This window comes from Ictidomys tridecemlineatus, chromosome 3, assembly GCF_052094955.1.
Source record: "Ictidomys tridecemlineatus isolate mIctTri1 chromosome 3, mIctTri1.hap1, whole genome shotgun sequence".
Lineage (NCBI taxonomy): Eukaryota > Metazoa > Chordata > Mammalia > Rodentia > Sciuridae > Ictidomys > Ictidomys tridecemlineatus.
In genome coordinates this window covers 139933413-139947025 of record NC_135479.1, presented here as the reverse complement: position 1 = coordinate 139947025, position 13613 = coordinate 139933413, and the positions used below count along the sequence as shown (strand labels likewise).

Below are 13613 nucleotides of genomic sequence, written 5' to 3'. Positions count from 1 at the left end.
TTGTACTGCCATAATAAAATTCCAAAGACCTTACTTCTTAATACCATTATTTTGGGGGTTAGGATTTCAGCATAGGAGTTTTGAGGGACATAACATTCAGTTCATTTTAGGTGCTGTTGTTTCCATTTTACAGATGAGGAAACTGAGGCAGAGAGGTTTGATAATTTGTCCAGAGTTACACAGCTAATGTGTAGCAGCGATGGTATTCAAATTCTGGCAAGACAGTACTGTTATTGAGTCACATCCCTAGTGACTTTATAATTTTTATGCTTTGGGTTGTGTTTTTTTTTTGGGGGGGGTGTATACTGCGATTGAACTTAGGGGCATTCGACCACTGAGCCACATCCCAGCCCTATTTCTTATATTATTTAGAGATTCAGGGTCTCATTGAGTTGCTTAGCACCTTGCTTTTGCTGAGGCTGGCTTTGAACTTGTGATCCTCCTACCTCAGCCTCCCAAGCCACTGGGATTACAGGCATGTGCCACTGCAAATTTTTTTTTTTTTTTGGTGGTACTGGGAATTGAACCCAGTGCCTTTTGCATCCTAGGCAAACATTCTATAACTGAGCTACATTCCCAGCTTTACTTTACTGATTCTTTGTATGCCTTGTGATTTTTTTTTCTGTGTTGTTGAAAACAGGACCTTTGAATCTAAAAATGTGGTATCTCTGGAAATCATATTCTCCTACCACAGAATTTGCTGTTACTTGTTATTATTTTGAGGTTTTTTTTTCCTTATAGGCTGTGTGCCAAAGATCAGTCTGATATGTAAATTTAAAGTCTTGATAGTTTTTTTCAGAGCCTGATCTTTTCCCTGCATATTTGTGGTCACTTTCTAATTTTCCACACATATCCAGTTATTTTTGAATCTCCAGGTGTTTTAATATTTGCCTCAGTCTGGCTGGGCACAAAATCACGAGCCACTCAAGCAGGAACAAACTTTATTTTTGAAACTGCTGCCAATGCCCCGTATGCTCCCGGGAAGATTGCCTACCGACCCACGCAGCGTTCTCCTGGGGATGTAGCTCTGTGTTCAACAGGAAGTTCCTCCTCCGGAATTCCCTCCTACCGCACTTCCCCATCCAATGGGAACTCTCCAGAAGTCCCATAGCAGGCCGAGGTGGACAGCAGGAGTCCAATATCCATATGAATGCAGATCTTAACATAATCATATCATCTCAGTGGCTTGCTGGCCTCACCTTTCAACCAAAAATGCCATGCAGCACATTACTTGGCTGTGGCTCTTAGCAAATACTTAGCTTTTAAGAGAGAGAAAAATGGAGGGGAGAAATAAAGGGTCCCCCACAAAAGTCACTTAAGCCAGATGGAGGCTGTAACAGTATGAGAATGTTCAATAACAGTGGCCACCACCTTTTTGTGCCTGTCTAATTAGAAGAGGCAACCAACAGTAGAGGACATGATGTGTTTTTGCCCACCTTGACTCCTGTAAGCTGTATGCAAGCCACTCTAGGTAACACTGCACAGCTGTCTTCCACAGGGCTAGAGTGTGGAATGGGTCACTACCAATGTGCACAGACCTGAAATTGATCTTAATTAACTATACTTTGTTATCCAAGCCTTCCTCCGGAAGTTGTAAGCTATCTTCAGACTCCAGAGTTCCCAAATATTTATATCACAGTCTTCCAGTGTATATGTTGTCTAGATGGGAAGATAGATTCCTGGTGCTTCCAGCTCTACTATCTTCCTAGAATCTTCGGTATATGTGTCTTTAAGATGTTTTCTTTTTTCTTTTTTTTTTTAAAAGAGAGAGAGAGAGAGAATTAATATTTATTTTTTAGTTTTCGGCGGACACAACATCTTTGTTTGTATGTGGTGCTGAGGATCAAACCCGGGCCGCACGCATGCCAGGCGAGCGCGCTACCGCTTGATCCACCTCCCCAGCTCCTGAGATGTTTTCTTACACTTTTGTATATAGACTTATTTTTGGCCACTTAAAGGAAATGTCTGAATTTTAATAAATGTATGCTACCCGTTTAGATACCTCTGAAAAAGTTAATGTAATATGTTGATAAAAAGTACTTGTCATTTGATGCTGTCATTTAGCAATCTCTAACAACTTAAGGAATATAACAAATTATCTAGAAATATATACCAATGATTTTTTGTTTTGTTTGTTTGTTTGTTTTGTGGTGCTGGGGATTGAACCCAAGGCCTTGCACATGCCAGGCGAGCACTCGACCAACTGAGCTGTATCCCCAGCCCCCAGTGATGAGTTTTATTAAATTAACTGTGGGCTTTTCAATAACATCTTAAAGTTTTTTTGTTGTTCCATTTTGTCTAGATGACAGAAAATAATTTTGGATTAAAGAAGATAGAAATCAGTGTTTCAGAGGCTGAAAAGCGAACTGGAAGAAATGCCATGAACATGCAAGAAACATATACTGCTTACCTCATTGAAACAAGGTTGGTGATGAGAATTAGACTTAAGTTTAGATAGAAAGCTTTTTTTTCTGGTAGCTTTAGTTTAAAGTTTGGTGGAATAAGATTGAGTAAGGATAAAGTCACTGGTTTTTAATTCCTTTTGAAGTTTTTGTGTGTGTTCCTGTTCATAGGAAGATTTGTTTTTGTTTTTTTTATGCTGAGGATTGAACCTAAGGCCCTGATGGTATAGGAGATGTACAGATAGTATAGGTATTATTGAATAATCATTCCATGATTGGATAAATGGGGTAGTTTGGGGGGTCCACTGAAGTCCTACCTATGTTTTGGCATTTTGCACTGAGTAGATCCTGCTTTAAATGACCATTATTGGGAGAGGTACTGGGGATTGAACCCAGGGGCACTTAACCACTGAGCCATATCCCCAACCCCCTACTCCTTTTTAAAAAATTTTTATTTTTTGAGATAGGGTCTCGCTAAGCTCTTATTAGGGTCTCACTAAGTTGCCAAGGCTGGTCTTAGACTTGCAATCCTCCTGTCTAAGCCTCCCAAGTTGCTGGGATCACAGATGTACACCACACTTGGCTCCTTTTTAAAATTTTTTTGTTATGCACATTTTCTACATGCCTTGTAGGTGTGCTGGTTATAGGCTTTATTTATTAGCAAGATATTGAACCCAGGAATGATTTCCCATTGAGTTATATCCCCAGCTTTCTTTGGGGGAGGGGGTGCCAGGGATTGAACTCAGAGGTACTTGACCATTCACTGAGCCACATCCCCAGCCCGATTTTGTATTTTATTTACAGACAGGGTCTCACTGGGTTGCTTAGTGCCCTACTTTTTGCTGAGGCTGGCTTTAAACTTGCGATCCTCTGTCTCAGCCTCCCAAGCTGCTGGAATTACAGATGTGCCCCGCGCCTGGCTTAGTTTTATTTTTGAGACAGGGTCTCACTAAGTTGCTTAGGGCCTTACTATGTTTTTGAGACTGGCCTGGAACTTGCAGTCCTCCTGCCTTAGCTTCCGGAATCCCTGGGATTACAGACATGCACCATTGTGCCCAGTGTAAGATGTAGGTTTTGTTGGTAGCTAGTTTGAAACTTGAGATTAACCCAAATATTTCTTCAGCTAGGGTTAGAAATCTGTTTTTATTAATTTTTTGTTGTTTTATCTTGTGTTTTGTGGGGTTTTTTTTTGTTTATTTCTGGTGTGTTTTTTTTTTTGTGTGTGTGTGTGTGCTGGGGATGACCTATGGCCTTCTTTAAGCTGGGCAAGCACTCTACCTCTGAGCTGTATATCCCAGGCCTTTTTTAATTGTTTTGAGGCAGGTCTCACTAAGTTTCTCAGGCTGGCATTGACCTTGTGATCCCTCTGCTTCAATCTCCTAAATTCGCTGGAATTATAGGCCTGTGCCACCCTACCTGACTTCCTGGATTGGAATGGTTGTTTGTTATAGCTAATGCTTAGGTCAACTCTTTAAGATGAGTTTTGCTTTAATAGTTCCATATTTTTCCACAGAAGCCATTTGTACACTTTTGTATTTCATATTTTGTTTCCTTTTTATTAATGCATAATTAAATACATTTAGTGATAAACTTAATATATAAATAATAAAAGCAAGCAACTATTGCCAGATGTGATGGTACATACCTGTAGTACCAGCTATTCAGGAGCTGAGGCAGGAAGATTGCTTTGGGTCCAGGAATTCGAGGTCCTCCTGGGCAACATAGCAAGACCCTGTATCAAAAAGACAAAACCAAAAACTTAATAACTATTTTTCTGAGCATAGAGTGAGATAACTATGTTTTCAAATTTTACTTATTTCTGAAACTGATGTAGTCTCTGGGTCTTTATGCACATTGTGGCATATGTGTATTTCTTGGAGGACAAATAAATTATTGTCAAGCAAATAATTAGAAAATGAGAAGGTCCTCCCAGACCAGCAGAAGCAGCAGCCGGAGCATATGCAGCCTGTGCCCTCTGCCACCGCATCCCCCCATTTCCCCTTTCCTCCTCTTCCTCCTACCTGCTGCCCACCATTTTTTGGCTTTCACCCCCACCAGTGACCAAAGACTTGACCACTCGAAGTCCAGTTCCCGATAACACTTCTCGATATGGACACCGGTGTGATTGAAAGTAGATTAAATGTCACTTTCACTATTTGCCTACTTATGTATGGAAAGGAAGTTTGCAGTATCATCAGAAAGAAAGGAGAATCAGTTGAGAAGATGCTCAAGGAGAGTGATACATGCATCAATCTCTTAGAAGGGAATTGTCCCCAGGAGAATTATCACTTTGGTTGGAGCCACTAATGCCATCTTCAAAGCCTTTGCGATGATCATTTGACAAACTGGAAGAGGACATTAGCAGCTCTATGACCAATAGCACAGTTGCCAGTAGACCTGGTCACTCTGAGGCTGGTGGTCCCTGCTAGTGTGGCTCTCTTATTGGTAATGGTGGCTGCAAGATTAAGGAAATATGAGAGAGTACAGGGGTTCAAATCCAGGAGGCGGGGGATATGTTCCCCAATTCAACTGAGTGGGCCATCACTATTGCTGGCATTCTGCAATCCATCATTGAGTGTGTCAAACAGATCTGTGCAGTCATTTTAGAGTCCCTACCCCGAAGGGTGTGACCATCCCATACGTGCCCAAGCCATCAAGTTCTCTAGTCATCTTTGCAGGAGGTCAGGACAGGTACAGCACAGGCAGTGACAGTACAAGCTTTCTTCACACCACCCTGCCCCATGTTCCTCAATCCTGACCTAGAGGGACCACCTCAGAAGCCTATACCATTCAAAGACAGTATGCCATTCCACAGCCAGATTTAACCAAGCTGCACCAGTTGGCAATGCAACATTTTTCTATGACGCATGGTAATACTGGATTTAGTGCAGTTTTGGATTCATCTGCTCAGACTACTTCTCATGAACTCACCATTCCAAACGACTTGACTGGCTGCATAATCTGGCATCAAGGCACCAAAATCAATGAGATCTGTCAGATATCTGGCACAGATCAAAATTGTGAACCCAGTGGAAGGATCCACTGATAGGCAGGTTACTGTCACTGGATCTGCTGCCAGCATTAACCTGGCTCAGTATTTAATCAAAGTCAGGCTTTCTTCGGAGACGGGTGGCATGGGGAGTAGCTAGAACAATGCAGATTCATCCATAATCCCTTTCTGCTGTTCACCAACACCCATAATCCATCTGCGTAGTTTCCGAACAGTCAGCAATTCCAGGTTTTAAATAGTTTGTAAATTTTCAGTTTCTACATACTTTATCTTCCACTCATGATTTTTTAATTAAAGCGTTTTAATTTCTTTTTCTGTTCAGCTGTTAATGCTGAGATCTATATTTAGTTTTATAAGCTTCTCTCTTTCTTTTATTGGATAAATTAGTGAAAAAATACATAAAAGTTCTTTACTCAATGCCTGGTTGAAAAGCAGTTAGGAAATAGAAGCAAATAGTACTTAGAGGTATACTTTTTAGAGATGTTTTGATTATGTGTATGTATTTTTATAAAGTAATAAAAATGTTTTTTGATTCCTTTCAGGTCAGTTGAACATGCTGATGGTCAGAGTGTCCTAACAGACTCACTGTGGAGGAGATATAGTGAGTTTGAGTTGTTGAGAAACTACCTTTTAGTTTACTATCCACATATTGTTGTGCCACCTCTACCAGAAAAACGGGTAAGAAGCAAGATGGCAGTAGTTAAAAGTACTATACATTGAGACTCTTCTTAATGATTGTTTTATTTACCTAGGCAGAATTTGTTTGGCATAAACTCTCTGCTGACAACATGGATCCGGATTTTGTGGAAAGACGACGGATTGGTTTAGAAAACTTTCTCTTAAGAGTTGCTTCACATCCTATCCTTTGTAGAGACAAAATCTTCTATTTGTTTTTAACACAGGTATCTTTTTAAAATGTTCATTTGACTTCTTTTTTTTAATGACAAATCCCACTAATATGTAAAATTATAATGCACCTATATAAAAAATGTAGAATGTTTATTTCTTTTTTCTTTTTTGATGGTACTAGGGATTGAACCCAGGGCTTCACACATGATAGGTGAGAACACTATCAATGAGCTTCATCCCCAGACCTTTTTAATAAAAACATGTTTTGAATCAGAGTCTCAGTGAATTGCAGGAGCTGGCCTTGAACTTGTGATCGTCTTGCCCCAGCCTCCCAAATAGCTGGGCTTATAGGCATGCACCAACTCAGCCAGCTAAACTGTAGAATGCTTTTATTTTGGTACAGAAATTGAACCCAGGGACACTTTACCACTGAGCTATACCTTCAGGCCTTTTTTTTTTTTTAATTTTTTATTTTGATATGGGGTCTGCCTATGTTGCTTAGGGTCTTGCTAAGTGCTGAGGCTGACCCCAAACTTGTAATTCTCCTTAGCCTCTCTTTTTTTTCCCCTATAGCTTTATTGAGATAAAATTAAAGTACAATAAAATGTACATATTTTAAATATTCAATTTGATCAATTTTGACATGTATGCAACCAGTACAATCAATATAGAAAGCATTTTAATTTGAAATTAAAATTTTTAAGTTTTTAATTTGAAATCATGCAAACTGTATTTCCTGAATGATTTATTAAACCTTAAGATATATAGATATACACCTCACCCCACATGTCAACTATTTCAAAATTAAATGGCATGCTTATCTCAGAGGTCAAGGAAGAAAGCACAAGAAAAGTAATTAAAAAGTGCTTTGAACTAAGTGATAATCAAAGCTTAAAATATCAGGATCTCTGGGATGTAACAGTACTCAGATGAACATTTATAACTTAAAGTACTTGTATTAGAAAGAAGGTATAACAAAAAAAAAGAAAAACAAATTATCTTCAAATTATGTAGTAGGAAAGAAAAAATAAGAGTAGGAGTAGAAATATATGAAATAGAGAAGAAATAATACAGCTAAAAGTTGATAAAACATAAACCAGTATCATCAAGAAAAAACAAGAACACAAAAATTAACATCAATGGAGAGGGAGCTATCAAAATAACCTACAGATGCTGAAAATATACTAAGATAATATTACAATTGTATACCAACTTATGTGATAGCTTACATAACATGCTCTATATTAGAGAAGGATCTGTGTGCTACTGAGAAGAATATGTATTCAGGCATTAATGGATGAAATATTCTATATATGTCTGTTAAGTCTAAATTATCAATTGGTTTGTTTGTTTGTTTGTTTTTGGTACCAGGGATTGAATTCAGGGGTACTTGGCCACTGAGCCACATCTTCAGCCCCATTTTGTATTTTATTTAGAGACAGGGTCCCACTGAGTTGCTTAGCGCCTCACTATTGTTAAGTCTAGCTTTGAACTCTCGATCCTCCTGTCTTAGCCTCCTGAGCTGCTGGGTCAATGTATTTTTTACTTCTATAGCTTTATGTAGTTATTGCAGGATCTATCGAGTGGTAATAGAGTCATGCTAAAGTTACCCAGTACTATTGTGCTGTGGTCTGTTTGATTCTTAAAATTGAGAAGGGTTTGATGTATGTAAATGCTCTATTGTTTGGGGCATAAATATGTACGGATGTTATGTATTATTGATCTATAATTCCCTCACCCAGCATGAAATGGCCTTCTTTGTCCCTTCTGATTAACTTTGGCTTGAAGTCTACTTTATCTGATTTGAGGATAGAAACCCCTGCTGATTTACACGATCCATGTGAGTGACATGTTTTTTCCCATCCTTTCACCTTTGGTCTGTGGATGTGTTTGCCTATGAGGTGAGTCTTTTGGAGATAGCATGTTGTTAGGTCTTGTTTTTTAATCCAGTCTGCCAGTCTGTTTCTTTTGATTGATGACTTTAGGCCATTAATGTTCAGGGTTATTATTGAGATATGATTTATATTCCTGGTCATTTGGGTTCATTACTAGTTTTTAATTTGAATTTGTTTCTCCTTTGATTAACTATTCCTTTAGTGTAGTTCCTCACTTTGCCAGTTTTCACTTTTTTTTTTCCTTTCATCTTCATGGAGTATTTTGTTGAAAATATTCTGTAGTGTAGGCTTTCTGTTGCAAATTCTTTAGTTTATCATAGAAGATTTTTATTTCATCTTCAAATCTGAAGCTTAATTTTGCTGGATATAGGATTCTTGGTTGGCATTCATTTTCTTTCAGAGCTTGGCATATGTTATACTAAGAACCTCATAGCTTTGAGGGTCTTGGTTGTGAAATCAGCTGAGATCTGAATTGGTTTCCCCCTATATGTATTCTGATATTTTTCTCTTGTAGCCTTTAAAATTCTATCCTTATTCTGTATGCTAAGGCATTTTTATTATAACATGGCTTGGTTTGGGTCCTGTAAGCCTCTTGTATTTGATTTTCCATTCATTCTTTAGGTTTGGGAAATTTTTCTGATATTTTTTCATTGAAAAGATTTGTTCATTCCTTTGGTTTATATCTCCACATCTTCATCTATCTCAATAAATCTCAAATTTGGTCTTTTGATGTTATCCTATAGTTCTTGAAAGTTCTATTCATGATTTCTTAACATCTCTCCATGGTCAACTCTGTTTTCAAGATTTTATGTTTTGTCTTCATTGTCTGAGGTTCTGTCTTCCAAATGGTCTAGTCTGTTTATAATGCTTTCTATTGAATTTTTAATTTGATCTATTGTTTCCTCCATTTCAAGGATTTCTGCCCCCATCCCCCACCCCCATCTCTGCTTCTTTATTGAAGTGATCTTTCACTTCCTGTAGTTTCTTTCTGGTTTCATTTTTTATTCTGCCCTTTACTTTGCAGATCAATTTAACTATGTACATTCTAATCTCTGACATTTCTTCCACTGTGTGTCAATGGATTCTGTTCTGGAGTATTTTGGCTTGTTTGGGGTGATTTGTTCCCTTGCTTTTTAATGTTTTTTGTGTGTCTACCCTTTAACAGTATGGATCTGAGGCAGTAGAGTTTCTACCCTGTGGACTTATAATGTCCCTAAAGGTTTCCAGTACTTCACCATTTAGGGGGAGACAAATAATAACAACAACCAATGCAAACAATATACAGCATTAAACCAAATAATTCCTGCTATGACATCTACAATGTTAATTATCACAATAAACAGAAATGATAAACAGCTATTGCCTACCATAAAAACAGTGAATTTGCAAAAGGGTTTATAATTTCAAATGGTGAACAGGGAAAAGGACAGAAGTGATATAGGATGTGATGATTATGAGGAAGAGAGAAGTAAAAAATTAAAGGAAGAGGGCAGGGCATGTGGCTCAAGTGGTAGCATGCTCGCATGGCATGTGTGCGGCCCGGGTTCGATCCTCAGCACCACATACAAACAAAGATGTTGTGTTCGCCAAAAACTAAAAAATAAATATTAAAAAAAAAAATTAAATGAAGAGTGAAAGAGAACAATAGATATTGGCTGATAACAGAGGAAAAGAGAATCAAGGGAAACAGGAGAAAAAAAACATATAAAGTAAGGTGTTTTTTTAAAAATTGAAAATAAAAATAATATAAAACAAAACTAAAATATACTAATCAAATGTCCTGGTTCACAAAAAAACAATCCATGAAAAATTGCTGGCTTCAAAAATGCTAGAAGTGAGGGAAAAAAAGCCAAATATGATTATGTATAAATGTCCATGTACCATTAAGGTCACAATTAAACAGAAAAAGAATTAAAAAAAAAAAAAAGGATCTTGATGAAAAGTTAAAAAATTCTTTCCGTTGGAATTCAAAAGATTTTCAGCTTCTCTTGTCAGCAGTTTTAGGTGGGATAATCTGGAGCTGATGCTCCACCCTCTTTATTGCTAGAATGAGAGATGTAATCCAGTAGGTAGAGTTCCTGGAGGCAGGGTTTAGGTTTAGGTGGGTTCCAGGCTCTTTGCTGATCGCCAGTTGTTCTGGAGATTTTAAATCAGCACCTCCAGCACCCAGTACTTGCAGGTCCACGCTCAAATACTGTACTCTAGGGATCTCCCCTGGAATCTACTTGTGTTTTGGGGGACCTAATTTTTAGTCCCCTACATCACCTGCGGACCACATTTCCTCTCAAGTTCAGTCTCCAGAGAAGAGAATCTCTCCTGCTTGTGCCCTTCCAAGTTCCCAGCCAGATGAATCTCTCTCAGCAGGTCTTGTGAACAGTCGGATATGAGGAGGGATAGAGCCAAGTAGGTTTTCACAACCAGTTGTCGACTTTGTCAAACTCTCTCCACGTTTGATTTTTCTCTTGGTCACTTAAGCACACTTTATTTTGTGCAGTGTATGTTTACCAGGCCTGTATTTTGGGCCAAACTCAGTTTTGCCAAGAATGGGCCCCCTCGGGTGTGAGCCCTGCAGTGGCTGCAAAATGGTTCCTTCCTTTGTCTTCTACACTCTTCCTGGAAAGATGGTGGCTTCTTTCTCCACACACAGATATTGTGCGGCACATCTTTCAGGTTTGCTGGGCAATGCCCTTGATCTCTAAATGCTCTGTACACGCCTCAAGCCTCCCCAAAATGCGGGTTCCTTTAATTTTCTTATCCCTCCACAACTGTGGCTGGTGCTTTTGGCTCAGTTGCTGAAGCGACTATGCCTCTAGGGATTTCTTCCTTATTTTATTATATCCAACTTCCTGTGTCCCCAGTCTGCTTTGAATGTCTAGTTTTAAATTCCAGTAAAGTCCCCCTGCTTTTTTTTTTGTTTGTTTGTTCACCCACTTTGCTGGGAAGCTGCCTGTTTGTTTTCTTGGTTTCACTATGGAGCAGCCAGGAACATGACCCCTTCTTATTCCACTATCTTGAACACACACACACACACACACACACACACACCCCTTCATGTTAGCCTTTCGAGTTGCTGAGATTACAGGTATGCACCACCTAGAATGCTTATTTATTCATTTATTTATTTGTACTGGGGATGGAACCCAGGGGTGCTTGATCACTGAGGCATACCCAGCTCTTTTTTTTTTTTTTAATTTGGGTATGAGGGATTAAACACAAGGATGCATAACCACTGAGCCACATTACCAGCCCTTTTTATTTTTTATTTTGAAGCAAGGTCTTACTAAGTTGTTTAGAGCCTCAGTAAGTTCCTGAGGCTGGCTTCGAACCTACAATCCTGCCTCAGCAGCCTAAGCCTCTAGGATTATAGGCATGAGCCAGCTCTTGTTATTGTTTATTTTGAAATGGAATTTTCCTAAGTTGCTTGGGGTCTCACTAAATTTGCTGAGGCTAAATTCAAACGAAGTCCTCCTCTCTCAGCCTGCAGAATCACTGGAAAAAAAAGGTTTGAGACACCACTCTTGATTATAATGCTTATTTTTTCCCCAATTTTTATTTGATTTTTAAAAATAAATGACAACAGAATGCATTACAAATGATTCATATTACACATAAAGAGCACAATTTTTTATATCTCTGGTTGTATACAAAGTATATGGTTATAATGCTTATTTTTAAAGATGTTTTTGGAGCAGGTTTTTATGTGCAATTTATTGGGTTGGGTTTGGATTTATTGAATTGTTTATTATTCAATTGCAGTATTCTTTTGGTTAGCTTTTTTTTTTTTTTTTTGCACCATGGAATGAACTCACGGATACTCAATAACTGAGCCACATCCCAACCCTATTTTGTATTTTATTTAGAGACAGGGTCTCACTGATTTGCTTAGTGCCTCATGATTGCTGAGGCTGGCCTTGAACTCGAGATTCTCCTGTCTCAGCCTCCCCAGCCGCTGGGATTACAGGCGTGTGCCACTATGCCCAGCTTGGTTAGCATTTTTATACTTAAGTGAAGATACTACTTTTGGTATCACTTAAATGATATCAAAATTAGTCATCAGTTTTTTGAAGCCCTAATCTCTAAAATCTTGGGTCCAAATTCTGTTTTATCTTTTGAAATCTGAACTATATGTTTAATTAAAAAATTTTGTTTTAGTTGTAGATGGACACAATACCTTTATTTTATTTATTTCGTTTTATGTGGTGCTGTGGATTGAACCCAGTGCCTGACACATGCTAGGCAAGCGCTCTACCACTGAGCTACAACTCCAGTCTCTTATGTTTAATTTTATAATGAAAGATTTTTTGTAAACTTTTCTTTACCATTTCCCTTGAAATAAGAACAAAATAATACTGAATTATTTTTGAATTTTTTTATGTATTGTTTTGCTTTGCAGTAATGGTTTTTAAAATTAACTTTAATTTTTAGGAAGGTAACTGGAAGGAAACTGTGAATGAAACTGGGTTTCAGCTGAAGGTAAGTATATTTGTATGAAGTAATTTGCTGTATTTCTTTACAGTTTCTAGCACAATGCTATACTCTTAATGGGTAGTGGGTTAATTTTTTGAATGAATAAATGTCAGAAATCATCTTTGCATCTAATATCATTGATAAGCTTTTCAAAAAGAAACACCACAATTCACTTTTGATTTATGTAATTTTTGTTACTAGTTGGACTATAATGGTCAAATTTATTAATTTAATTTTATTAGATAAGAGCATTTTGAAGCAGTAATCTAAATACAGACTATAAATTTTTCCCCCACAGTATAAACATACTTTTACATCTTTTTCTTTTCTCTTTCCTGACCATTTCCACGTGCACCCCTGCCTCCGGCAATTGATCACTAATACCAGTGAATGGTACTTCTCAAGAGTCTAGCTTGGATTTTTCCACATGAGTAAACTAAAAGATGAGTTTTTGGTCATGCTGCTTCTGTCAGTTGGGACATGGTGGCCAGTTTGAAACCGATATAGGTATCATTTTGAAAGAGCATCTCTTAAGTGATAAATGCGTATTTAGTTTTCTTCAAGTTTAGAATTAATGTTTTGAAATGAGATTGTTATCTGAAAATTGAGGGGTATTGTGGTGGTGAGATGGCCACCCTAATCTACTCTGCTCTCCAAATCTTTCCCCAAAGAAATCTATTGTAGGTTAAAAGCTTTTAAAAGTTTTATGTCTCTTGTAACCTGAGAAGGTAGGTAGATAATATAATATAAATTTACATAATTCAGATTGCACAATCGTAACCTGAAAATCTGAAATTTAAAGTAATCTGAAAATCTGAAATTCAAAGTAGTCTGAAATCTGAAATGCTTCAAAATCCATTTGAGTGATGCCCACTCAATACGTTTTGGATTTAGGAATAGTTTGGATTATTATTATTAATTTTTTTTTGGTACTGGGGATTTAACCCAGGGGCACTCAACCACTGAGCCACTCCCTAGCCCTCTTTTGTA

General features: G+C 37.9%; 1 protein-coding gene and 1 pseudogene across 1 annotated transcript in view; both read left to right on the top strand.

Annotated features, from left to right (window-relative positions):
- The window catches only part of LOC144375737 (oxysterol-binding protein-related protein 11-like), a 116866-nt gene that overhangs the window by 9908 nt on the left and 93345 nt on the right, over positions 1 to 13613 (top strand). Inside the window, 4 exon segments of the mRNA XM_078041170.1 lie at positions 2303 to 2424; positions 5955 to 6090; positions 6165 to 6314; positions 12582 to 12629. Of these exon segments, the coding sequence (XP_077897296.1) occupies positions 2303 to 2424; positions 5955 to 6090; positions 6165 to 6314; positions 12582 to 12629 (456 nt within the window).
- On the top strand, positions 3631 to 5948 carry LOC144376376 (poly(rC)-binding protein 2 pseudogene; annotated as a pseudogene).